The sequence below is a fragment of the Temnothorax longispinosus genome, chromosome 6 (genome assembly GCF_030848805.1).
Source record: "Temnothorax longispinosus isolate EJ_2023e chromosome 6, Tlon_JGU_v1, whole genome shotgun sequence".
NCBI classification, from domain to species: Eukaryota; Metazoa; Arthropoda; class Insecta; order Hymenoptera; family Formicidae; genus Temnothorax; species Temnothorax longispinosus.
The window spans coordinates 6,490,747-6,514,399 of record NC_092363.1 but is presented as its reverse complement, the minus strand read 5'-3'; the positions used below and the strand labels follow the sequence as shown (position 1 = coordinate 6,514,399).

Sequence of the window (23,653 nt, the reverse complement as noted above, 5' to 3'; positions counted from 1 at the left end):
CCCTTCCAGCAGGGTAGGTACCAAACGTGGACCAATCGGGGCCCGGTAACCAGGCGCAGACCGCTTCGTCGCGCTGCGCTGTTCCTCCGACGCCATGTCGCTTCTTACGCCGTCCCCGGAGTTGCACGGGGGTCTATAATCCTCTTAATAATTCAGACCGCCGCCGCCATGCTCCGTGCAGTTTTCAACGTAAAGAAAGTTTCAACGAAGAAAACAGTCTAAAGTTCCAAGATGCCTAGAGCAGGGGTTAGCAACTGGTGAAACGAAGCTTCCGCTATAGGATCCCCGTATCGGCGCGCGACGCCGATTTCCTGGATATTATTCCAGAATACTTTGCGACCCTTATTATGATTTTTTTGCCAGTATTAGTAATTATTAACTGGAAAATAATGACTCTCGTGCCGCCATTCCACTGCATCAATATTTAAATAAAAAGTTTAGCTCGTGCATTAACATTTACGAATTATCAGCATGTATCCTTTGTATTATATATAGAAGTTCTTCCCGAATATTTCTTCCAATTAATTGTTATATATATATTTAACAAATTTCATATATCTTAAAGATAAAATTTGATAAAGATGAATTTTTGATTTGATAGATTTTGGATGGGGGTCAATTCTTCCTGGTAGAAAATTTTGCTAAAAATCGTCACCCTTTTATACTCGGAATCTACGACGAAAAATGTACTCAATTTCCTGCGATTGAGCTCGCGTATACCATCATCACGTACGTAGAACGGGGTCGATGAAAATAAATGATTCGTACGTAAAGTACGAGCGCATACGAAACGAATGACGCAAAACAAATAGTATAAATCGGATCACGAGCGTAGTTTCACCGTCGAGAATGACCTATGTAAGTCTCAACGGTTAAATATGTCACGTATCGACTTAAAACGGGGGCCGCGACGCAACTTACAGGTATGGATCGTATACATAGTAACTATCCTTTATTATTTAGGGCGATAATCCTTACTGCGATACGACGATCGGTCGGCTAATGATACTATTACAGCACTACGTGCTGACATCACGGAAATTGTATCAAAATTATGTCAACTATCCCACTATCGAGGAAACCTTTTATTTGCCAGTCATATAATAAATTTAATTTGTTATAATTTAATAGACTTTAATCTGTTATTTAAAAGGCGAAGACTATTTTCTGTTCAAACTTGTCAAAATAAATAAAAATATTTGACGAAATAATCAGTGTTTAATTTGCAAATTATGGTATTTTGAGAGCGCAGCTGATGTAACAAAATATAAATCCTAATAAAGAGAACTTTGTTCGAAATTTGAGATTCCCCTTCGGTTGTTCGGGCAACCGATCTTGTTGATTAGCGACAGCGTAGTCTAATTGTTTTTCGGAAGGAAAACAAGGCGGACGTAGCAATTACCGAGATTGAACGACGATCCAGAATTAAACTTTTGCTCTCCAACGTTTCTATAAAAAATAAGCTGCAAGTCGATTAGTCGAGTGAGCGATATATTATAGACAGACGCGCGCAAGAAATAATCTAATTGCGTCATAAATAAAAACGTTTAAATTAATTTCGTCAGCAGAAGTCATGTCACGTTCCGGTATTTTCATTATGATGCTGTGGTCGCTGATGACACGCTCTTTTGGATTTACGATGGATCGTTCAGGTACCGACCAACCTTTGCTTTTATCTTCGCTTCGTTTGAATAGTCACACTTGTTACTGTAATTGATAACAAGGAAATGCAAACTGTATTAATCACTGAAGTCAATTATTTAGTTCCCAGCTTTCAGCATAGTTTTAAAAGGATCGTTATTTTAAATTATACGTCTATGTAAATGTCACAATATTTCTTCTTTTACTTTTTCAAAAAGACCACTCAGCATACAAATGCATAATGTATCTTATAAATACATCTTGAGTTATTACACGTATTGATGATTTATGTCACGCTTCAATAGCGCTTGTGCCCTCTGCGTGGGACACGGCACCGTCCTTGGATACTTATCGAAGAGTATTTGTCGACTCTGCGTTGAAGGACAAGATGCAGGTGACGAGCGTGGATAAGATCTTGCAAGCAAAAGATGCAAAGATATTGGAAAATGTGCCGGATAATCAGACGCGCGAGAAGAGATCAACAACCGAGAATATCGAGACCGGGATGAAGCTCATCGAGATGAAACCTATCAATGAAATAGTATTAGCAATGAGGAACAATGCTTCCGATTCTTCCGAAGAAAACGCTAATACTATTATTACTCCTCGAAATGTCATTTTGCTCCTGATCGATGAAAGGGGCCAGAATGAGAAAGGGGAAGAGAACTCGTGGAAGGATTATAAAGAAAGACTGCCCCTCGCGATTGAAGGATTTCTTCAAGTACTCATTGCACCCATAATCGCATTAATCATTTTTATGTCAGATAGACTTTAGGAAACTGATCGTCGATGGACCAATTTTTTCTTTCATTATTTAACTCTTTTTCATTCAGTAATAATTACAGCACAAATCCGAATTTATATGAAAATATATTTAAGTATTTACATTAAACATAATATTACAAAATATCATAAAATCACAAAGTAATTTATATTTTGATAAAATATATGACGCCCGTAAATAAAGAAGTGGTTTTCATAATATGTTAGATTTAGAAAAGATTTATAGAATTCAGTTTTTGTGCAATATTATTTTTTGTGCCGTGTGAATAAATTATTATATAATATAGTTCGAACTCGAGTTGTGCAAAATTCATATCGTAGAGTTGCCGCGACAAGGTCGAGAGCGCTAATTTTTCCACGGACAACGCGTCGGTTTCCGAAAATAAAGAAAAAAGCAGCGATTGCGAATGTAATTACCTTCGCTCCAATATCGGAGAGTTGTTACCTTGGGCGAGGCAGGAGAGAGGAATGACAACAGGTTTGATAAAAGAAAGATTTTATTAATTAAACATTAAATTTAAGTGTCGAAAGCTATAGGAATATAAAACATTAGAGAATGTTAAAAAATAATAGATATTAAAATATACAAGTATACACAATATATAGTATTATTCTCTTATTACTTGCTTAACTATTTCTTATGTCGGTTAATTTTGTGTACACAAAATATACAAAGTATTATTCTTTTATTATTTACTAAACTATTTTTTATAGCGATCGTTAATTTTGTGTGCACAAAAAATATATAGAATATTATTCTTTTATTACTTACTTAACAATTTCTTACGGCGATCGTTAATTTTGTGTACACAAAAAATATACAGAATATTATTCTTTTATTACTTACTTAACAATTTCTTATGTCGATCATTAATTTGGTGCATTCCATCGAACAGGCGCAGTTTCCGGCAGCAATTTCTCGATCCCGTTAATTCCTGGATTCGAATCTAGCAGATTCAATAAAAGTAACGTAAAGTTGGAATCACGTAAAAGCAAACGCGATTCGAACGACGGTTGGCAAATAATCGATCTTAGCGACCGGGCAAGACCTGTTTCCCCTTTAACTAGGGCAGAACCTAAAACAGGGGGCGAGCCACAAGCAGGTTTATATTTAAAGAACAAATATTTTACACTAATGTTCTATATACATATACTAAAAATTTTAAGAATTAGAACGGATAAAATTAGTTGAGGATTGAGAGAGAGAGATGGTGCAATAAATTTCAAGCAGCATAAAACAAATTTTGATAATTTCAACAATAATTCCAAGACATAAAATATAAAATACAAGATAATATATTTTATAATTATTCCAATCATTTCACTGATAATCTTCAGCATAAAAGTTCAAGTTATATAAGATAACTTTCGATAATCCTCGGCCAGCTTACAAAAACATACAGGGGACATTTCGAAAAAAAATGGGGAGGAAAGATAAATCCATTTTATTTACAGGAGAGATGAATCATGATGTTATATGGGATATTTTCGACGTGTTCTCCAAAATTAGAATGGCTTTTTTCCGTTCTCTGATCGAATCGTTGCACAGGAACGATGGCACGTTCAAGAATGATATCAAATCGTTCTCTGTCAAACCAACTGCTACCAGTTTAATCGGGAATACCATCAGGGAGCTGAAATCTGTTCCAAACGATAATGGTTACATGTTAATCGCTGCAGCGCCGAGAAGCGAGGGAGCTGCCGTCATCGATCTTCTCCAACGCGAAGTAATTAGTGTTTCATTATCTATAAAATTGGCAGATCTGATTCGCTCAAAATAATTTAGAGAAATATAAAATGTTAATTTACATTTAGTAGTTTTTTACTGGAACATCATAGTTAAATATTAATTGACTGTCGAAGTGAGAGACATACACATATAATAAATAAAAATATTATTAAAAAACATAATTATACATATATTAATATATAAATATTAACAACATGTTAACTCTTAATTTTTTTTTAATCGATGAAGACCTCTCCGAGGGACACTCTCTTAATCGTGACGCAAATCTGTGTTGGAGACCAAAGATCCGTTCCATTTTTTGCACAAGGACCGAATTGTCATATTCTTCAGGAGACAAAAATTATTGATGAGCTTCCGATCGCAATAAAAAAAGCGATGATAAAGCGCGATTGCCGTGATTCCGAATGCACGAATCGACAAAGGCGCGATATTCCGATTGTCTCGCGTGTGCCGACCGGCGAGATCTTTTCGCAAGAACTGCCAGGGCGAAAACGAGTTATCAGAAGCAAGAAGGCTGAAAAACCGGTAAGGTGAACCAATAATCGTGTCTCTAATAAATAATGTCGGTTTAAAAAACAACCGGTGTAATGTCGCAAGTTTACTGTAATATATATATTATTGTTCATATTAGATAAATTTACCTAAGCATTCTCAGAATAATATTGACTTATTACATAAATTAGTTTACATCTCAAATTACAAATTGCATAAAATGTATTTGTGTAAATTTTGTGCTTAATACAGTTAATCGAAATATTGATACAAATAATTTGTGTCAAGGACTTTCAGTAGAAATTAGCTCAAACTTTTTTTTAATAATCTGATCTGGAGATAAGCTGATTTTGGACATAAAGATAATTGTTTTTTACATTTTCTGTTTAGAGCACCATAAACGCTGAAGAAACAACAATTGGGAAAGAAATACAAGCCAAAAGTTCGACTTCATTGAAGACGATACCGCATGGCCTTGCTACAGTACTCGGTGTCACGACCTCAATCCTCGCCAAGGCCGCAATAACGTCTTCTTAAAACCAGACATAACATTTTGTACTCAATCTCTATAACATTTTTTTTTTATTTCTATATTTCTTTTTTCCATTTACTTCTGCTATCTATATTTTACACAATTTATAGATGCAAGAAAACGAGAACTTATCGACGATTTTAATAATATTTAAAAAAAACCTTTGTAAGAGAGAATATTCGGCAAATAACGCGTTTAAAAAGAAGTGACAGAAAATTATAATTTTATGTAATTTTCAATATTACTATAATATCGATTAAATTTGCAAATAAACCTTGACGAATAAATTGTACTTACGTGATATACGAGTAATCCTGATTGCATCAGTGAAGTTACTTAATTTTCTTCTAAAGAAAAATGACTTTCTGATTCATCAAATGGAGCTGTCGTTAAAATTTGACCCGAAAGAATTAAGCGCTCTATAATCCACTGTCCGCAATTCAGAGAAGACAGATTTGACTTGCTCGTATATATTTGCGGGGGCAAGTATTTACCGCGTGCGTATAAACATGTCTTGCTCGATCCGGCCAATTACAAAATCGCGCGCGATTGCAACCGGCAATTTCATATACACGCGAATTCCTCCGGTTATGACGGTCGCCGCTCGCGTAATCCTACCCTGGTGCAACAACGGCGCGCAACGTATCCCGCGAAAGAAAGTAAGACGAGGGCATGAGCGCGCGGGCCGCGATTAGTCAGCGTGCGATTCTATACACTCGGAAGTGAATACGGTAAAGAATCGAGCGGGAGAACGCACGATTATTACCGTTATCTTCACTTCGGCGGCGGCGTGCGAAAGCCGCAGCATCGAGCCGATCTTCATCGTGTCAATGATGAATTCTCTCGTTACTAATTATTCGCGAGAACAAAGACTCGCGATTCCGTTCTTGTTAATAATTATCATGATCGCGCGTTATACCGGATAACTCGACTTTTCCAAGGAAAATCGCGTAAATCTCGTAAATATGTGCACGTGACGATAAATATAAGTTCGAAAATAATCTCAAGCATAATTAAATACATTACTTAATTAGATTGACCTGACACGATAGTGACTAAACTTATGCAAAACACATGCGCGTGCAAGAAAAGAAGATTGAACTTGTCGCAATTATATTGTTTTACGTTCGATTTAATTATCATTCGTATCCCTGGCGAAAATTGTTAGTGAGAGATTGTGTTTATATTCGTTTACGAACAGTTTTATCAATGGTTAACCCTCTGCTGACAAAAATTTTACAAATACTTAGAAAACTCTAATAATGGAAACGTGGGAGACTATGTCATTAAACGCCGCTTAAAACACTTCATAAGAAAAACACAGCCGCGAACATCTCATGAACAATTTAATAAATGTTTTAAAGCTGAAACAAAACATCTACTCAACATTTAAGCAAACATCTCGTAAATAGATTATTTTCGCCAGGGATGTGGTATTTGAATGCATAATTTGTAATGTATAAAAATCTACGAAAAAGAAAAAATAGCTTTTTGCTCACTTGACCGTATATAAGACCGTATAACTTTGACCGCGAGCCGCGTAAAGACATATGGATCGAACCTGGGAAGAAAGTTTCGTATTTTTTGTTGTTTATCAGAGCAAGAAAGATGATGCATGTGCGCACCAAAGCGGCCAGGCGCGCTCACCTAGGCGAGGATTTTCGCGTTACATAAGCGTTACAGTTTCATGAGTTTCTAAAATCGCGAAATTATATTAAAGTTAGCTATCGCCGTTTCTCGGTAAGCGTATTGCGAAATTATCGTGATTGCGTACGATGCGTAAGTCAATTCCGCAAGTACTTACGCCGTATCAATTCTCCGGTCTTCGTCGAAGTACATTATTATAACACGCACAGCTATTCCGCTAATGCTTTTGTTTATCGCTAGTGGTTGCTCAAGAAAGATTTATACGATAGCGCATTTATGTATATTAAAAAGCTACTGTTGTGTTAGTTTAATTAACATCTTAGAAGCGTGAGGTTGCTCATGTAAAAAGTGTCGACAGTTTCTGAGCAAAGTATTCATACAATTGATTAAGCACTATTAATATACGACAAAAAAGATAGCGAGCTTGATTATTAGAGGATATGCTTTGTGTAACAGGAAGCTAGCTTATAATCTTTCCTTCGAAAAGAGAATTAATCTCTTTACAATATAAATTCTTTGCATAAAATCATTTGAATTTTAATATAATTTTATAATAATCAGCTTTACATTTTATTGAAATTTACCAAGTAGCAACTGTATTTGGTTATTTTAATAATATTAATATAATATAATATAATATATAATTATTTTAATCTATTTTTTTTCGCCACCGCCTGGACGTTCCGCAATACTCAATATACAAATAATACAAATATACAAATATACAAATATACAAATATACAAATATACTCATAATTTTTTACTTAATGGTTCCGGTATCGTTCAGGATATATTCTTTTACGTCATGGAATAGACGATATAATTTCTAGCCGTCTCTCACAAAGCAATATTTTTCGAGTGCGTCAGTAAAATTTCCCCCCAAAATCGTTAATCGATCGAATTTTTCTCTCACCGTACACTATAACGGGAAGCAAAGTAAGAGTGGGGCATCTCTACGGTATAAAGGAGAACCGGTCCACGCACGAGGTAATCGTTCCCACTCCGTTGTTCATTTAACGTCTCTCGAGTTCGCCGCTCTGCTCATTTCTCTTTCCGCAACAATCCGAAAGTCATCGTCGCCGTGATCGTTTGCACGTCGAGTGTTTGCCTGTGCCTGTGAATTGCACTGAACATCGGTCAAGGTAAGTTCAAGCCTCTATAACGTGTGCCACATATAAAAATCATGTTTCTTTAATTTGGGAAACGTTCAAGTCGAGATCATCGCATTTTGCATGCAGATCGAATCAAAAATTGTTGTGCGATATTGTCATTAAATTTACGTTCAGGGAATAAAATATGCTTTAAATGTCGCGCTTAATCTTTGTAAATGTTCAAATATAATAAAAAGAAAATAAGAGATCGCGCGTTTCAAATTTAATGCAAAACCGCTTGTTAACGAATCCGCAATGTATCGATTTAACGTTTCTTTAACCATTTTTCGTAAGCATCTCTTTTAGACTTCGGATTTTTTAATTTGCTCTGATATCCTTCCTTTCGTCGTCCACATGTACAGAGACACGACACATAAATTTAATACAACATATAATTTACGCTATAAATATATCAAACAGTCGTTAAAAAATGTTGAATATTTATGAGGTTGAGAGTCTAAGATCTTTTTTTATATTTATGGAAACAGGTTTAAATGTATAAATTTATATATTTCTTTCTTTACATTGGAGGCTCGTGGATATTTAAATACAAAATTACACATTAAATTTGAAATTTAAATCTAGAAATTCTTTTTCTGTAATAAAAACTATTTTTTCTAATGAGTATAACTCGACATATACCGATTGGCAATTTTACTACCATCTACCTACGTTGTGTTAGCCAATTTCAACTTTTACCAAGGACAGCCATCTTATTTTTTTTATGAGAGGAAAGTAGATTCGGGATATTTAAATACAAAATTACACATTAAATTTGAAATTTAAATTTAGAAATTCTTTTTTGTAATAAAAACTATTTTTTTTCTAATAAGTATAACTCAACATATACCGATTGGCAATTTTACTACCATCTACCTACGTCGTGTTAACCAATTTCAACTTTTACCAAGGACAGCCATCTAATTTTTTTTTTATGAGAGGAAACTAGATTCAGGATATGTAAAGCGTAGGATGTAAAAAGACGTAGTTCTTATTATTATATCATATAATTTAGCTCTTCAATATTTAATTAAAAGTCGAAGTCAGGTCTCTCTCTCTCTCTCTCTCTCTCTCTCTCTCTATTTATCTTTTTATTTCCTATTAAATTTTTATATTAGTTGATTATTATAAAATAAATTATTTTTATTATATTCAAATTGCATCCATTGATGCTGCATAGATATAATATTATAAACCTTGTCACTTTTTCGAATACTCGCAGACTGTCACGCTAGCCAATTTTCCCGCGCTTTGTGAGAAGATAATCGCAATAGCAATAATCCAGTGGCCAAGAGTGCTTGCGTCATAGCTGTTCTAACTGTTCTAATAAAAAAAGAAAAAAAAGATTTATGCTGGGAAGCAGTTATTGATGATTGCAAAACTTTTTACTCTTTTACTTTGTCCTTTTTCCAGCTTAATGTTTTTTTCTTTCTTTTAACAATTTATTCTCGAGCTCTAAATAATTATTCTTAATGCCGACGAGATTATATCTCACGGCCGTTTAAATCATAAGAATGTGATCCTGCAAACCTTTTCACAATTAACGGCTACTAAATATAAGTGATAAAAAAAAAAGAATTTCGAAACAATACTGCCGTTCCCCCGAAACGAGGAGAGGTAAAGATTAAGAAACATTCTCTCTGCTTCTCCGTACGAAGCCGCGACGAGTTAGAGAAAGTTCATGTTGAGCAAGCCGCTTTGGTCAGCATTAATTCCTGGCATAAGGAACGATGGGTATCTTAACAGGTTGTGCAATCTCTGTAGTGCACATTACGCGCGTTACACGTGCAACCGAAAAGGAGTCAAATACATAGACATTATGCACATTGGGACGGTGTCCGATTTATTTTGCAAGTATTTTAATTGTACGCTTTCTAATCCTGAAAAAGAGATATATATGTTTATTTATGTTACGACAAATTTTCCATTGTAAGACTTTCCGATTATAGAGAATTCGCGAATTCGCTTGTCTACGAGCAGTATGATGTTCCTTATTGCGATATTCTGTGTTTGCAGATGCTGCTGATACAGCCTACGGACGAAATGTCCAAGCAGATACGAGTGGAGTTGAACGAGAATGCAGCGACGCGCGACAAAGATCTCGAAATTATCAAGGAGTGGCTCGTCAAGCAACCGCATTTGCCTAAATTCGAAGGTACGATGATTTTTTTGTCGGACATATTTGTCAGAATAGATGGTACATTAGATGGTCAAAATAGATGGTATATAGAATAGTTGCGAAGCCCACTTAAAGCTCTGCAATTCGCATCAAATTTTAGGATAGAATTTTACACTTATAATTTTACATGCCATAAATTTTGATATATGTGTATTTGATATATATTTTATATTAATGTACTTTTGATTCTCTTCAGATGCTTTTTAGAATAAAATTCCATTCTGAATTCCGACACGAATTATACGGATCATCTAAAGTAGGCTTTAAATAAATTTTTTCCTGATTAATCGCTGCGCTATATATATATTATACAGACACACGTATGTTTTTACAGTTAACACAATATATTGTCTTTCAGATGATCAAAGATTAATGACGTTTCTACGCGGCTGCAAATTCTCCTTGGAGAAATGCAAACGGAAGCTGGACATGTATTTCACAATGCGTGCGGTGGTCCCTGAATTTTTCTCCAACCGCGACATCACGAGGCCGGTGTTGCAAGAAATAGCGAAGCTCATGTAAGGATACCGCGATCGCGGTATACATACGGCCGCGGCAATAGTTTATAAGATTTCAATTTTAAACGGAAAGAGACATTGCAGGTAATTCGCGTGAACGGATTTAGGCAAACGTTAACTCTTTGTCTCCTTCTTGCAGACATATACCTCCTTTGCCGGGCCTGACGAAGAAAGGATGTCGAGTGATCGTCATGCGAGGAGTCGATAAGGAAGCGCCGACTCCCAATATACCGGAAACTATGAAGGTATAAGTTCATTTCGACTATTGATAGCAAAACGTCCAAAAACGCGCGCGCTTTCTAAGTTCAGTAAAATTTTACCGTGTGCATCTTTTCGCATTTAACATCTTTGAAAAAAGTGCGTTGAATCGTATTATTTGGATGGATTTGCATTTTCTATTGTTCCGCTGTTGTCGAAAATATAAAAACACAATTTATCGCACCATTCTTTCTTTCTTGTATTTGTAGTATCTATAGCTGAACTCATTATATCGATTTCGATAGTTTTGCAGGTTTTTGAAAACATTGATAGGTATCTTCATGTCTCGTGTTGAGCTTCAAAGTAACAGAGACATTATTATCATTAAAGATGGTGTTCATGATCGGCGACATTCGTCTAAGCGAAGAAGAACACGGCGTGGCCGGCGATGTCTACATCCTCGACGCTTCCGTCGCGACGCCCACACATTTCGCCAAGTTTACGCCGGCCTTAGTGAAGAAGTTTCTGGTGTGCGCGATGGAGGCGTATCCGGTGAAGCTGAAGGAAGTGCACGTGGTAAACATCAGTCCGCTCGTCGACACGATTCTCAATTTCGTCAAGCCGTTTTTGAAGGAGAAGATACGCAATCGCATCTTCATGCACAGTGACATCAAGACGCTATACGAATACATACCCAGAGAGATATTGCCAACCGAGTACGGCGGCGACGCCGGACCCATTCAGGTTATACACGGTACGGCATTTCATTACTTTTATTCGTTCGGAGTTATAAAGCGCATCACGGAACGTCATTTTTAACTTCAAGCGCAGTTTCCTTGAGTCTCTTGAATATGTTGAATACATTTTTTTCTCAGAAAAGACATTAAGTCTTCCTAAAAAAGACATTAAGTCTTCTTCATTAAATATGTAAGAGACATCTGTATGAGACATAACAAAATATAACTATTTAAAATAGGAGTGCATATATATAGAAAAATGTTACAAAGTTAAACGTCTTCAACCTGATTTCTCTGACTAATAGCATTTTTTACTTTATCTTTCAGATCAGTGGATGAAGAAGTTGGAAGATTACGGACCGTGGTTCAAGGAGCAGGAAGCTATGAAGACTAACGAGGCATTGCGACCAGGTAAACCAAAGACGCAAGACGACTTGTTCGGTCTCGATGGATCCTTCCGGCAGCTGTCGATCGATTAAATCGTTTAACGCGTATCCGGAACCAATTCGACGTATAATCGTCGCCAACGGCAATCGTTAACCAAATCGCTCGTCCGCATAAACTTCGACATCGATCGATCACAAACTTCGTCCACGATGAAAACTAAAGCATTTTCCTTTCGCCTGTATTGAAAAATTCTGTACGGTGCCCATTATCGAGTATCTTTATAAAATAACACGACCAGGTTTGTCGTGGAACATAGTTGTGAAGTATATAATGTAGTCTCGCTGAAAAGCTTGCCGAAAAAATGGTAGAGATTGCTTAACGTTAGTATTTTTCATTTTTTACATTTTTTTAATCCAATAGTTTATTTATTTTTATTATTGGGGACGTAAATGATTACGATTGATTAGACCCTAAGATTGATGTCCAAGAATCTTAGGGAACAAAGTTTATTTTTTATATAAATATTTTTCTTTTTATTCATCTTTTCTTCTTTTCATTGATTTTTGCTTTGTAAAATATCATCACGTTTTAATAAGAAATATGTAAAATAATCGAGAGTTTTAACGTCTTTCTTTGAGAATTTTATATGAGTAAAACGATAATTACTCTATATATGATCATATTAACGGCACAATGTTATAAAAATTAGAATCTATTTTTTAAAATTATTAGATAAGTTTAGAAAGTTTATTGCCCAGCTTGATATTTCACAAAAGACAATATTTTAATTTAGAAATTGTGATACGATGTTTAGTCAAGCAATATGTTTGAATATATCGCACTTAAATATATGTGTGTGTATATATATGTATATATATATATGTATATATATATATATATATATATATATATATGTGTCTAGTAATAAGTTTATTATTGTTACTAACACAATCATGTCATAAAATGTGCAATAATGTTCAGAGATCGAGTAATGCTCAATTTCGTATTGAGCAAATGTAGCAATATAAAAAAAATTGCGGTAATAGCTCTCTACATTTTTGTTGGAATTGCCATCGATTGCGTTCGGCAAACGTGCAAAAATGTAACACACTGATATATACCTATCATTTACATGATGCTTTCCAATATCTCAGATATTTTTTATTGATACCCTATTTTATTTTAAGAAATCGTGGGTAAAATCTTTTAGAATTATATATGTAGCTGTATTCAAACGCTGTGTGTGGGTAATTTATAAATAAACCCGTAAAGAAAACAGATTTCCCTCAATCGATATCGAATACGTAGCCAGATTCTTTGCGTGCCACACAAATGACTCATATAGCGATGTTTTCGTCACAGCACGAGAAATGTAATTTATATGCAAATACCTGTTACAATAATCAGACGAGAAGCGTTGTGTAATGTAAAATTTCGGAAACCTTGAGCTCGGTAAAGCGTGAGTCTTGTTCTTAGAAAAAAAAATATATGTCTTTTACCTTCGCCAGGTGCGGCGCCGGTCGCCGGCCATTAATTCGTTGCAAAGTGGAACGAAAACGAAAGATTCGAATAAGAATATCGTGTCCAGTGAAAGCTGTATGCAGCGGTTAAACCGCTGTGCTGAAATTGCCCGAGTTTCCATTTACGTTCACTCGACTTCCTGAGATAATCAATGCCAGTGCCGGCATTCAATTATTCGAAAGTCGAAGAGAGAACAACATTAAAATTTCCGGGAATATTCCAAAAAGTTCAGGAGAAGAAGTGTCTTTTCACCTTTTAATTAAAATAAGATCGATGTGTAATTCCAGTCTTCAAGATTGACATATCTCGGTTTATATAAGTATTGTATTTCAAAAAATTGCACATCTACAATCATTGTTCAAGTGCAACTGTTTGACGTATAAAAATTAGCGAATTAAAAAAAATTTGAAAAAAATTGAATTATTTATTTCTCTGCCCGTCTTTTCTGCACGAAGATGAAGATCTCTTTGCTTCATAATTTCTGCATAATAATATCTACTTATATAAGAATAATCAGTTGTCAGCACCTCAATTATTTAGGTGTCTTCTTAGATTGTCAGCACATCAATTATTCAGGTCTCTTAACATGCTATTCTGGTACGGTTTGATGATTCCGATGATGGTCTAACTGTCTAACAAATATGAAAAATAAAAATTAATCTTTTGCGATACATCGACAGCAGCGACGTCGACAATGGTGATGGTGATATAATATTCGTCGTGCCATCACGTATGCGAGACGAGTAGTCGCCTCTCTTCCCGTGTGCATCCCCACTTTTTCATTCTTTTAGTCACTTGCAATCGTCATTGAATCGGCTAAATCAGTCAGTCACTCAGACAGTTCATTAATCAGTCGGTTAGTAAGTTATTCGATCAAGTTAATCGATCAAACTTTTGTAATCCTGAGATCAATAAATCAATTATTAAACTTATCATCAGAGATGACACTTAATAACCGATAACATAGTGTGTGCATAACAATAATCAACATGTGATATCTCAATTACGACAGTTAATTTAGCAAAAGAATTTGTGAAAGTGGTTTCATTAAATTATCTTTCGTTTGATAATAATCAATTATAAATAATCAAAATAATAAACGAAATAATACATTATCACTTTCGATGGACTTTATAGAAAAAAATAAAACAAATTAAATGAAACGATGGAGTAGCGATTAATCTATTAATGATAAAGATTTGCCTTAAACATAAAAAAATTTATTAAATATATTCTATGAAAATGTGCTTAGTAACTTGTGGAAAAATATCGAGAAGTCTAAATGTAAAAAGCATTTCAATTTTTTCAGTAAAATCTTACAAAATATTACTTACTTCTTTCGCTAATACAATATTACATATGCGATATGCACAATTGAAAAGAGTTCCCGAGCGTGTCCGTCAAGAAGATTGCTACTTTCCTGACGGATGAAACTTACAAATAATCACGGAGACTTCACGTTCATACATGTATATTTTGCATTTTTCCTCTTCCTACGATTAGGAAGAGGGAAATAATCTTAGACATTTGTTTTTTCCTTGCTTTCTCTCTCGCGCGCGAACTGTATTGCACAAAATGTTTAATAATACTTTCGCAAGTAAAGAGAGTAAATTGCAATGAATGAGGATTTAGTATCCTTTAGAATCACTCGACTTAATTTTAATAATGCAAGGTCAGCCTCTTCTTGAAAAAAATTTTAGGCAGGATTATAACTAGTTCCAAATTTTTGACATTCAACCGCACACGGCGGAGGAATGTTTTCGATTGCAATAATGTGTTGACAACATGTAATTTATTCGTAAAGGAAAATTTCCAGTTATAAAGATCAACATATTTAAAGCTTGAGTAATATAAACGGCGAGTATTATAAATTACGAGCACAGTAAGGATGTTAGTTTAAAAAGAAATCTTCTTTATTGACAATAATGCATGAAAACAGTTAGAATATTTCGACTGTACTTAGTCTTCTTCAGCACATAATAAAATATAAAGAAAGAAAGTAAAGTCCAAATTATAAAATTAGTAAGGAAACAGTACAATAAGACGAAAAAATTAAATATATAGGTATCATGATGAATAAATTAACTAAATATAGAGTTTATAAAAACACACAGACCAAATTTGTGGCCGTTTGATCTTCTCATATAGCTTTTAACGAGTGGTTAACTTCTCCTTTTTATTTGAGTATTATATACTTCAATTTGCTTAAATGCTGTCACGTTATTAACGAAGAAAGCACATTGATTGTGTTAGTTGATCTTTAGATTTCCATCTTCATGTTTCGACGTAAATGACTCTATAACGACGCGCATAGCGGCCTAATAACTTATGCAGCTCTCGAGTATGATAATATCGACATTAATATTCGGTGAAGTTCATTTAATACTGACCTCAAATTATAAAGTAATTTTACATTCAATGTAAGTGATGTGTTTACGCGTATAGATTATCATTTTATGTGTATGCTATCAATGTCGTAACAATTTCATGTAAATGCGGTTTGCAATCATTTCTTCGCTAATGGTGTATCTTCGCTAGCTTGGCAGTTGAGTCGATATTCTTGAATATCAATAATAAACATACGTATATAAATATACAGTATGTGTAAGGCGCTAACTTTCCACATATAGGTTAGGTTAAATCAATAATTATTACCAGCCTTTGAATGTAAAAATTGCGATTTTCCTTGATAAAATATGATCAATTTATCAACAATATTGCTACGCATTCACCGATCATTATCCCTGATAATAAACTACCGTAATCTTCTTCTTTTTATAGTGTACAATTCTTATAGAAACTTTTTTATATCTCTCATTATTTTGAAGATAATAAAGGCAATAACGATTGTTGGTTTACTCTGAATATTAAATTTATAGTGAATATGATGAATCCTCGTATAAATAAAGATGTTCGCATTTGTTTTCAAAGAAACATTTCTAAAGAATCGGACGTAGCACAACTACTTCCAATAATATTTGCAATTCTAAACGCGATGTTCAAAGTCGAAGATGTATATTTTAAAAATTAGCAATACACGTATGTAATGTAAAAATTGCATATCAGCTCTATAGCAGATTTTTCCACTTCGGCATCATTTCTTCTGTCAAAATCATGTCGAAGAGATTCGGCGTTTTTCACGTTTCTTCACGAATCGCTTCGACCGAACCTCTCACACGTATTGTAGAGATAGCGGCGTGATTCGCATTTAAATACAATCGACAGAAGGAGATCGGCGTGGTGGACAAAACGTAGGGGAGTGGGAGAGTGAGATAGCCAGACGAGAGGTGCGAGCGATCGAAGTGACGGTAGAACGAGAGAAGACTTGAGCACGCAACCTGTGCACATTCTGTCAGTGCCTGGGTATACAAATGCCGATGGTAGAAGAGGCGACGTTTGGCCTCTTATAAGAAGTAACGCGAGGAACAAGACGGTCTCCGCGATCGTCGTTTACTCTCGGTCTTCCGCGAGTCTTCCACGAGATCACGATGCGAGACAATCGGTGAGATTTAAGCCGGCGGCGCTAACTAGAACCGGAGAAACTGCGGTGAGTTCGAATTTCGACATTAATTTTGACAACACGGGATATGCATTTTACAGTTGACACGTTTCTCGAAGAAAGTTTTTGTAGATATCAATTCGCATTTATATATATATTTATAGAAAACGTGCTTGTGCGGCATTGAATCATGCCGGTTCCAGTTTCTGATCATGATCTAGATTTATTGTAATTAGGATTGAGTTTGTAAATTCGTTTTCTTTTACGCATATCTCTTTTGCACTTTCTACACAAAAATATGTATTTTATTCATTCGACTAATATTTTATTCATGTACGTGATTTTTATTACTTATGTTATCAAACATAAATAGATAGAAAAGAATCCACGTCCACGTTCCACGAGATTTTAAAAGAGTGATCAATCTAGCATCGCGGGACATATTACAAAACACATTTACCATATTCTTTTTCATTAGTTGTTTATTCTGAACGGCGAATTTTATCTCTTGGCGGAAATCTCTTATATTTGTTCTTGAATTTTATACTAGAATCCGTTTTCAGCTTTGGAGAGAAACGGACGATACTTGGCGCGTTTCGCGAAGCAGGGCGCGACGCTTTCGTGTGCCAAGGTGTGCTATGCCGATTCGCGTCGACGTCGCGGTGTAACGGACACGCACAGGGTTTCTGAATCGACGTGACCGGCGCGCACCTTCGCCTTGTCGCGTCGCGTTCGCGCTTCCGGGACGACAGCATCGCGACGGCAGAATGAAGCTCGACCTCTTCGTCACGTGCGTCACGGTGAGTTTTCCCGGCCGGTGGTTCTTGATGGTCACTCGCGATTACCTGTTGCATATCTGCATTAAGTCGCGTTATCTCATGCGAACGCGACGGAATGCCGCAAAAAATCGCGACAAAATAATAATATCTCGTAAACAAGGAGATAAAAAAATCGCGAGCGATTAAGAGATCTTTGAATGATCCTAAATGTCGCTATTTATCATTTCTGTCTTAACATGGAGATTTTATTGGAATCAGCTTTGCACATTTAAATGTGACAATTTTATTCGATTATCTTCAACGGATTGCTATCATCAAGCTTTTCAACATCGTTGGTCTTTGGCATCGATGAAAATTATAGCAGAACATTTTTTAGTTTGCTTTTGCGATTTATTATTAAATTTTAACGATCTTTGAACATTCTCTAATCAGCTTTTCTTTTATCTGTCAAAATTCCATATCAGAAAATCTCCTCGTATTCTAGACTTACACATAAACTTGCGTAATCGTTTAGATATAAATAATAAAACAAGACTAAAAATCCATCAGCTTATAATTTCTGTCGAATATGAGCACTTTAAAGGTTTAATCACTATCTTCGTCCAAATTCCTAATAATTTGCGTGACAAACTTGACGAGATCGAGACAACGAGACGTCTCCTCTCATTTTGGACTGTTTCAAAAACGTTTCGCGAGAGAAGTTCTCACGCGCGTAGGAATTCGCGAGTTTACAATAAGGCCGATATTTGCCGAAGCTATTGGCGTTTGTCATACAGGAATTACACGGACGACGACCGAGGACTTCTCGGAAACCTGGAGAACGCTTTGACGACGAGGAAGCGGGATCAAACGCGGCTCCAAGCACGCTTCTTCCTTCCTTCTTAAACATACCGGTTTCTCGAATTCACTCACGTTTCGCGGCGTATTATAGAAATATATATTCTAAATCTAAACGGCGCCGAATAATTTGCTGAAACTATAACGATTACACGCGCGTGTGGATCAATTAATCACGCTGCTCCAAAATCTTTAGCCTTCAAAAGAGATAGAAATTAATCTTAGTGATTAAAGTGGAATCTTTTTTTTATTTTGAAAATCAATCTTTATATTTCCGGAATAACGCTTCTTTTAAATTAAATGATTTATATAAAGACGCGTTCTGATTAGATTATCGCCATCATCATGGCGACAGACAGCGTTTTTATTGCGCAAACAAAATGCATTCTGCTTTAATCACGGTAGACGCAGCTGTACGAGAATGCGAGAACTTAATTCCTAATGAAGCCTCGTGAATGAAGGAAGCTCGCAAATGAATTGCGTTTAAGTTCGTCACGTAGCTTGTACGTGGTCCTGCGGATTTATCGTAGCGATTCGCGCGGTATCGTCGCATCGACGGTACATCATAAGCGAAGAACAAAGGTGTATACGTATCCTCCTGTGCCGTCGTAATTTTTTAACAAGACACACATATGACTGTAATACGCACACAAGATATATTCTACTTCGCAAAAAATAGCATCTCTTTCTTCCCCCAAAGTCAAATCCTTCGAATTTATGAACGAGAAGAAAGATAAGCGTTTGTACATATTATTTCTCAATTTCTGCATTTACTTTGTTGTCGATGTGAATTTTTCTGATTCACGGAAAACAAGAATTAGCTACTATAGCAAATCTAGTCGTAAAATATGGATAACTAACATTTTTTGCAGCGAGAGCTATAATTTAGCAACGGTAGCAAAACTTTAATAAAAGAGGTTTTGCTACTATTGCTAATCTATATCTCTCGCTGCAAAAAATATAGCTTTCGCCTTAACAAATGTTAGTTATCCATGTTTTACGATTAGATTTGCTATAATCGCTTTTTTCTGTGTTATTATTTTTACTCACTTAAGAAATAAAGTGACTTGAAATTATTATGATTCGATTGTCTATTAAAACGATTGTTATCGCAGAATTGAATCCTTCAAACTCGGGAGAAGACAAAGTATTAAAAAATATCAGCATTCCTCAATTTTTAATTGCGTAGCCATCGCGAATTATTCCATCATTATTTTTTTAGTCGCGTTAGGCAATTCGAAATTATTCGAAATGAAAATCTGATTGTCGATCGGCATAATTGTCGAATTGGAAATATATGATGTCATGTTGAAAATTGTTCAAAATTTCGTTCGCTTCCTTCGACTCCTCGATAAAACGAGAAGCCGACCTTACTTTCCCCGGAGCGTAAACCCCTTGATTGCGCAGATTACCGTACACGCAGATTATGTTATGAGACTGTAGTCTACATGCAAAATTTAAGACTCTACACGACATTGTCCTATATTGCGCTCGTTCGTCTAGTACACGTGCACTGGTAATCATTACGCGCGCTCTTCGTAAACGTTTGGCCGTGCGACAATGATATTAAACGCCTTGTTAATGTGCGATTTATCGACAGATTCTGCCGGCAATATTGATTGCGACGTCGTGCGAGATAAACGCTGTCTCGGCGGAAAACGCGACCGCACTCGAGAACGGAAATGATTACGCTCAAGTCTTGGAGCTCTCGTTATTGTTTTACGAAGCGCAGCGTTCTGGTAAGCTGCCGAAGAACAACAGAATTTCGTGGCGAGGCGATTCCGCGTTGCACGACCGCGGCTCGAATGGCGAGGATCTAACCGGAGGCTATTACGATGGTAATAAATCAGTTGCGTTTTAGATCGCTATTTAATTGGATAATTTGCAAAATTAATTATTTATTCTTATTCTACCAGCTGGTGACTTCGTTAAATTCGGCTTCACGATGGCTTTCACGACGACGCTTTTAGCCTGGGGAGCGGTCAACTGGCCGGAGGCTTATGACGCCGCCGGTCAACTCGACGAAGTTCGTAGAGCTATCAAATGGTCTACCGATTACTTTATCAAGTGTCATGTAAGCGAGAACGTGCTGTATGGGCAAGTAGGCGATTTTCCCATCGATCATATGTTTTGGGGGAGACCCGAGGAGCTGAACACCACTAGACCGACCTACAAGATTGATGCGGAGCATCCTGGTAATGTCAATACATCTCTCTTTTCAAATAACGTTCCGAAAAATAAGTAGAAACGAAAAAATACATTATTAAATGTAAACGCGTTTAGTTTAATTTATATTATGTATTATACATTATGACTATCTATTTATACCAGTAAAATATCAGTGCCATTTTTCTACCAGTTTCATTTTCTTTGAACTTATTCTTTATTTCTTCATTTATTTTTTCACTTTTTTTATTTATTTCTTTATTTAACTTCTTTATTTCACGTTTATTATATTCGTTATATATTTGCATCCGTCTAATATGTTCTATTTGCCATTGATCGATCGTAGGTTCGGATCTCGCCGGCGAAACGGCTGCCGCTCTCGCGGCCTCGAGCATCGTCTTCAGCAGTGTCGATCCCGAGTACAGCGCCAAGTGTCTCGAGCACGCGAAGGATCTGTACAAATTCGCGGACGTTTATCGCGGTCTTTATCACGAGGCGATACGCGGCGCCGAGCGATATTACGAGAGCACGGATTACGGCGACGAGCTGGCCTGGGCTGCGATTTGGCTGTTCAAGGCGACCGGAGACACGAAGTACTTCGACGACGCGGTGCATCACTATCAGCACTTCCATCTCAAGGAACGACCGAACGCATTCTTCTACAACAAAAAAGTCGCCGGTATCCAGGTGAGACTTCCCATTTATATATTATATTTTCTATTCTACTGACACATTGATCTTGCTAACGTAATTTATTTGTTGAGAAAGAGCTTCCGTTTTTCGGCGAATTCGACGTTGAAAATAAATAGCGAAGTTTCTTGATCATAAAAGGAAGGTTGTGGATAGTTTGCTAAGCAGTGATATATCTTCTGATATTTTCGGCTACATACATCATCTCTTTTTGCTTTTCGTAGGTGTTGCTGGCTGAATTGACGGGACAATCCGAGTACCAGAATGCCACCCGCGCGTTCTGCGACTTCTCGGTGCGGCAACAGAAACGCACCCCGAAGGGCCTTCTGTTCATCGATAAGTCCGGTACTCTTTCTCACGCCGCTAACGTGGCCTTCGTCTGCCTGGTAGCGGCGGATTCTCCGGAAATCAACGACTCGCAGGAATACCGCCAATTCGCCAGAGGACAAATTGACTATATGCTTGGTGGAGCGGGTAAGACCTTAGTTAAAAATATTCAGAGAGAGACGAAACTCTAATTAATTCACTTTAGTTACCGCAACCCACTATTCGTGGAACTTCTATTTCTCTATTTTTATTTTTATATCATTAATTCGTCATTAATCATTATATCATTGATTAAGCATTAAACATTTTTACACCATTAAATAAAAATCTGGCAGTTAATCAATACATACACATTATACCGAATTTTTACCGTTTTTCATTAATTGTAAATGAATATTTATCTTTTCTCTTTTATCTTTGCTCATTATTGAATCTGTGCATTTTCCAGGGAGGAGTTACGTGGTCGGGTACGGTAAAAATTCGCCGAAACAGCCGCACCATGCCGCGTCTTCTTGCCCCAATAGACCGGCATCCTGCGGATGGCAGGAATTCAGCAAGAACGCACCGAATCCACAGATTCTCTACGGTGCTCTAGTCTCCGGACCGGACGAGGTGGACTCGTTTAAAGATTGTCGCGAGGAGTACGCCTATACGGAGGTCACGTTGGATTACAACGCTGGTTTTACCAGCGTGCTCGCCGGGCTACTGCAACTACAATTAAAGAGTACGGATACGAGTAGAAGATCGTCGAAAGGAAACTAATTCGTAGTTTTAATCGAAGCATATAGACGAATTTCCATGTGAAAATGAGATTCTCGCTGGTTCTTTGTGGTGAAATACGAAAGAACTTTTTAATATAAAGAATTACGTATTGATTTAATTTTACAAGACTTGTAACGTTAATTTTATGTTGCGTTAGAAATCTAATTATATATACAAGTATATATATTATATATATATAGTAAATTCTCTCTCTCTGTCTATAATTGTTGATATGCTGCAGTAAAGCAATAAAACCAAGCGTGATATAGTATCTTGAAATAATGGATATATACCTGAGATTTTACGTCATTAATCTTAAGATTGTTTTAATGTAACTTTTTTAAAATTAAATTTACATAGAAAATATTTTATCTATGTTAATGGTATTTAATTAAATGTAGATTGATTGCCTCGAGGCAGAAACTAAAAGTTAACATGCGAACGTATCAAGACAATGTCCGCTTGTAAATAAAGCGTTTTGTTAAAAAATGATAAGAATTCAATTTATTTGCAGTCCGATGATGACTATAACGATTTAGATGAGCTTGACAAAATTGTAACATTATGGCAAAAAAATGCCTATAGATTGTCATCGATCGTAAACCTACTTATATACGTGCGCGAGCTGAGTCACATAGTACAATATCGATCGCATGTACATAAACAAAAACAAATAGTGAAATAGCTTTTAGACAAAAGTGACAATAATGGACAATACATATTATCTCTCTATGATAGATATTTGCGCATTAAGCACAATGTTCTTCGTAGAATTCTTATAACAATTGATCGCTGACAAAATACCGTTACTACTATTTTTATATTCCGTTCTCTAGAAATATTTTATAAGATTGAATCATTAAATCGTTATTATTTCTCGTCATCAAGTCTGATAATTATGCGAAATATTGCTTGCAATAAAGCACAATGTGTTTTGTTACGTGACCAGACTGTGTACAGTTGTCTCTTTAATAGATCGTATTAACGTGTCATCGAGGATACAAGTTTCCGGCGCGAAGTGAAAACATCGATAATTTTGCAAAGATCACACCAAGAA

The 23,653-nt window shown here is 36.0% G+C and overlaps 3 protein-coding genes and 1 long non-coding RNA gene across 4 annotated transcripts; 3 read left to right on the top strand and 1 right to left on the bottom strand.

Moving 5' to 3' along the window:
• The first annotated feature begins 88 nt into the window (after window positions 1-88).
• LOC139814156 (uncharacterized) lies at window positions 89-5,479 on the top strand. The gene is given in 9 exon segments (XM_071780227.1): window positions 89-923; window positions 1,569-1,652; window positions 1,947-2,362; window positions 2,746-2,902; window positions 3,321-3,527; window positions 3,880-4,151; window positions 4,403-4,699; window positions 5,057-5,094; window positions 5,096-5,479. Coding segments are annotated over 8 exon segments (1,494 nt in total). The 5' UTR covers window positions 89-923; window positions 1,569-1,573; the 3' UTR covers window positions 5,124-5,479.
• On the bottom strand, window positions 3,364-7,135 carry LOC139814174 (uncharacterized). Its single transcript, XR_011732350.1, has 3 exons — window positions 5,496-7,135; window positions 3,878-4,065; window positions 3,364-3,500 (listed from the first exon to the last, which is right to left on the bottom strand). It is a non-coding gene; the product is annotated as an uncharacterized lncRNA (long non-coding RNA).
• Window positions 7,136-7,669: 534 nt separating this feature from the next.
• Window positions 7,670-14,126, top strand: LOC139814166 (alpha-tocopherol transfer protein-like). Its single transcript, XM_071780242.1, has 6 exons — window positions 7,670-7,987; window positions 10,013-10,151; window positions 10,534-10,693; window positions 10,833-10,938; window positions 11,282-11,645; window positions 11,956-14,126. Exons 2-6 carry the CDS (start codon window positions 10,013-10,015, stop codon window positions 12,105-12,107), a joined length of 921 nt encoding a protein of 306 aa, XP_071636343.1. The 5' UTR covers window positions 7,670-7,987; the 3' UTR covers window positions 12,108-14,126.
• A 2,458-nt stretch (window positions 14,127-16,584) lies between these two features.
• Window positions 16,585-22,855, top strand: LOC139814157 (endoglucanase E-4). The gene is made up of 7 exons (XM_071780228.1): window positions 16,585-17,083; window positions 17,599-17,835; window positions 20,252-20,489; window positions 20,568-20,846; window positions 21,164-21,504; window positions 21,732-21,981; window positions 22,283-22,855. Exons 2-7 carry the CDS (start codon window positions 17,803-17,805, stop codon window positions 22,594-22,596), a joined length of 1,455 nt encoding a protein of 484 aa, XP_071636329.1. The 5' UTR covers window positions 16,585-17,083; window positions 17,599-17,802; the 3' UTR covers window positions 22,597-22,855.
• The last annotated feature ends 798 nt before the right edge of the window (window positions 22,856-23,653 follow it).

Bases quoted from the DNA above. Each gene is read 5' to 3' on its own strand.
- LOC139814166 (XM_071780242.1), top strand. From the start codon at position 10,013: ATGCTGCTGATACAGCCTACGGACGAAATGTCCAAGCAGATACGAGTG. The intron at 10,694-10,832 runs GTAAGGATACCG...TCCTTCTTGCAG, and splicing joins CAAGAAATAGCGAAGCTCAT to ACATATACCTCCTTTGCCGG. The intron at 10,939-11,281 runs GTATAAGTTCAT...TTATCATTAAAG, and splicing joins ATATACCGGAAACTATGAAG to ATGGTGTTCATGATCGGCGA.
- LOC139814157 (XM_071780228.1), top strand. From the start codon at position 17,803: ATGAAGCTCGACCTCTTCGTCACGTGCGTCACG. The intron at 17,836-20,251 runs GTGAGTTTTCCC...ATTTATCGACAG, and splicing joins TCTTCGTCACGTGCGTCACG to ATTCTGCCGGCAATATTGAT. The intron at 20,847-21,163 runs GTAATGTCAATA...GATCGATCGTAG, and splicing joins GATTGATGCGGAGCATCCTG to GTTCGGATCTCGCCGGCGAA.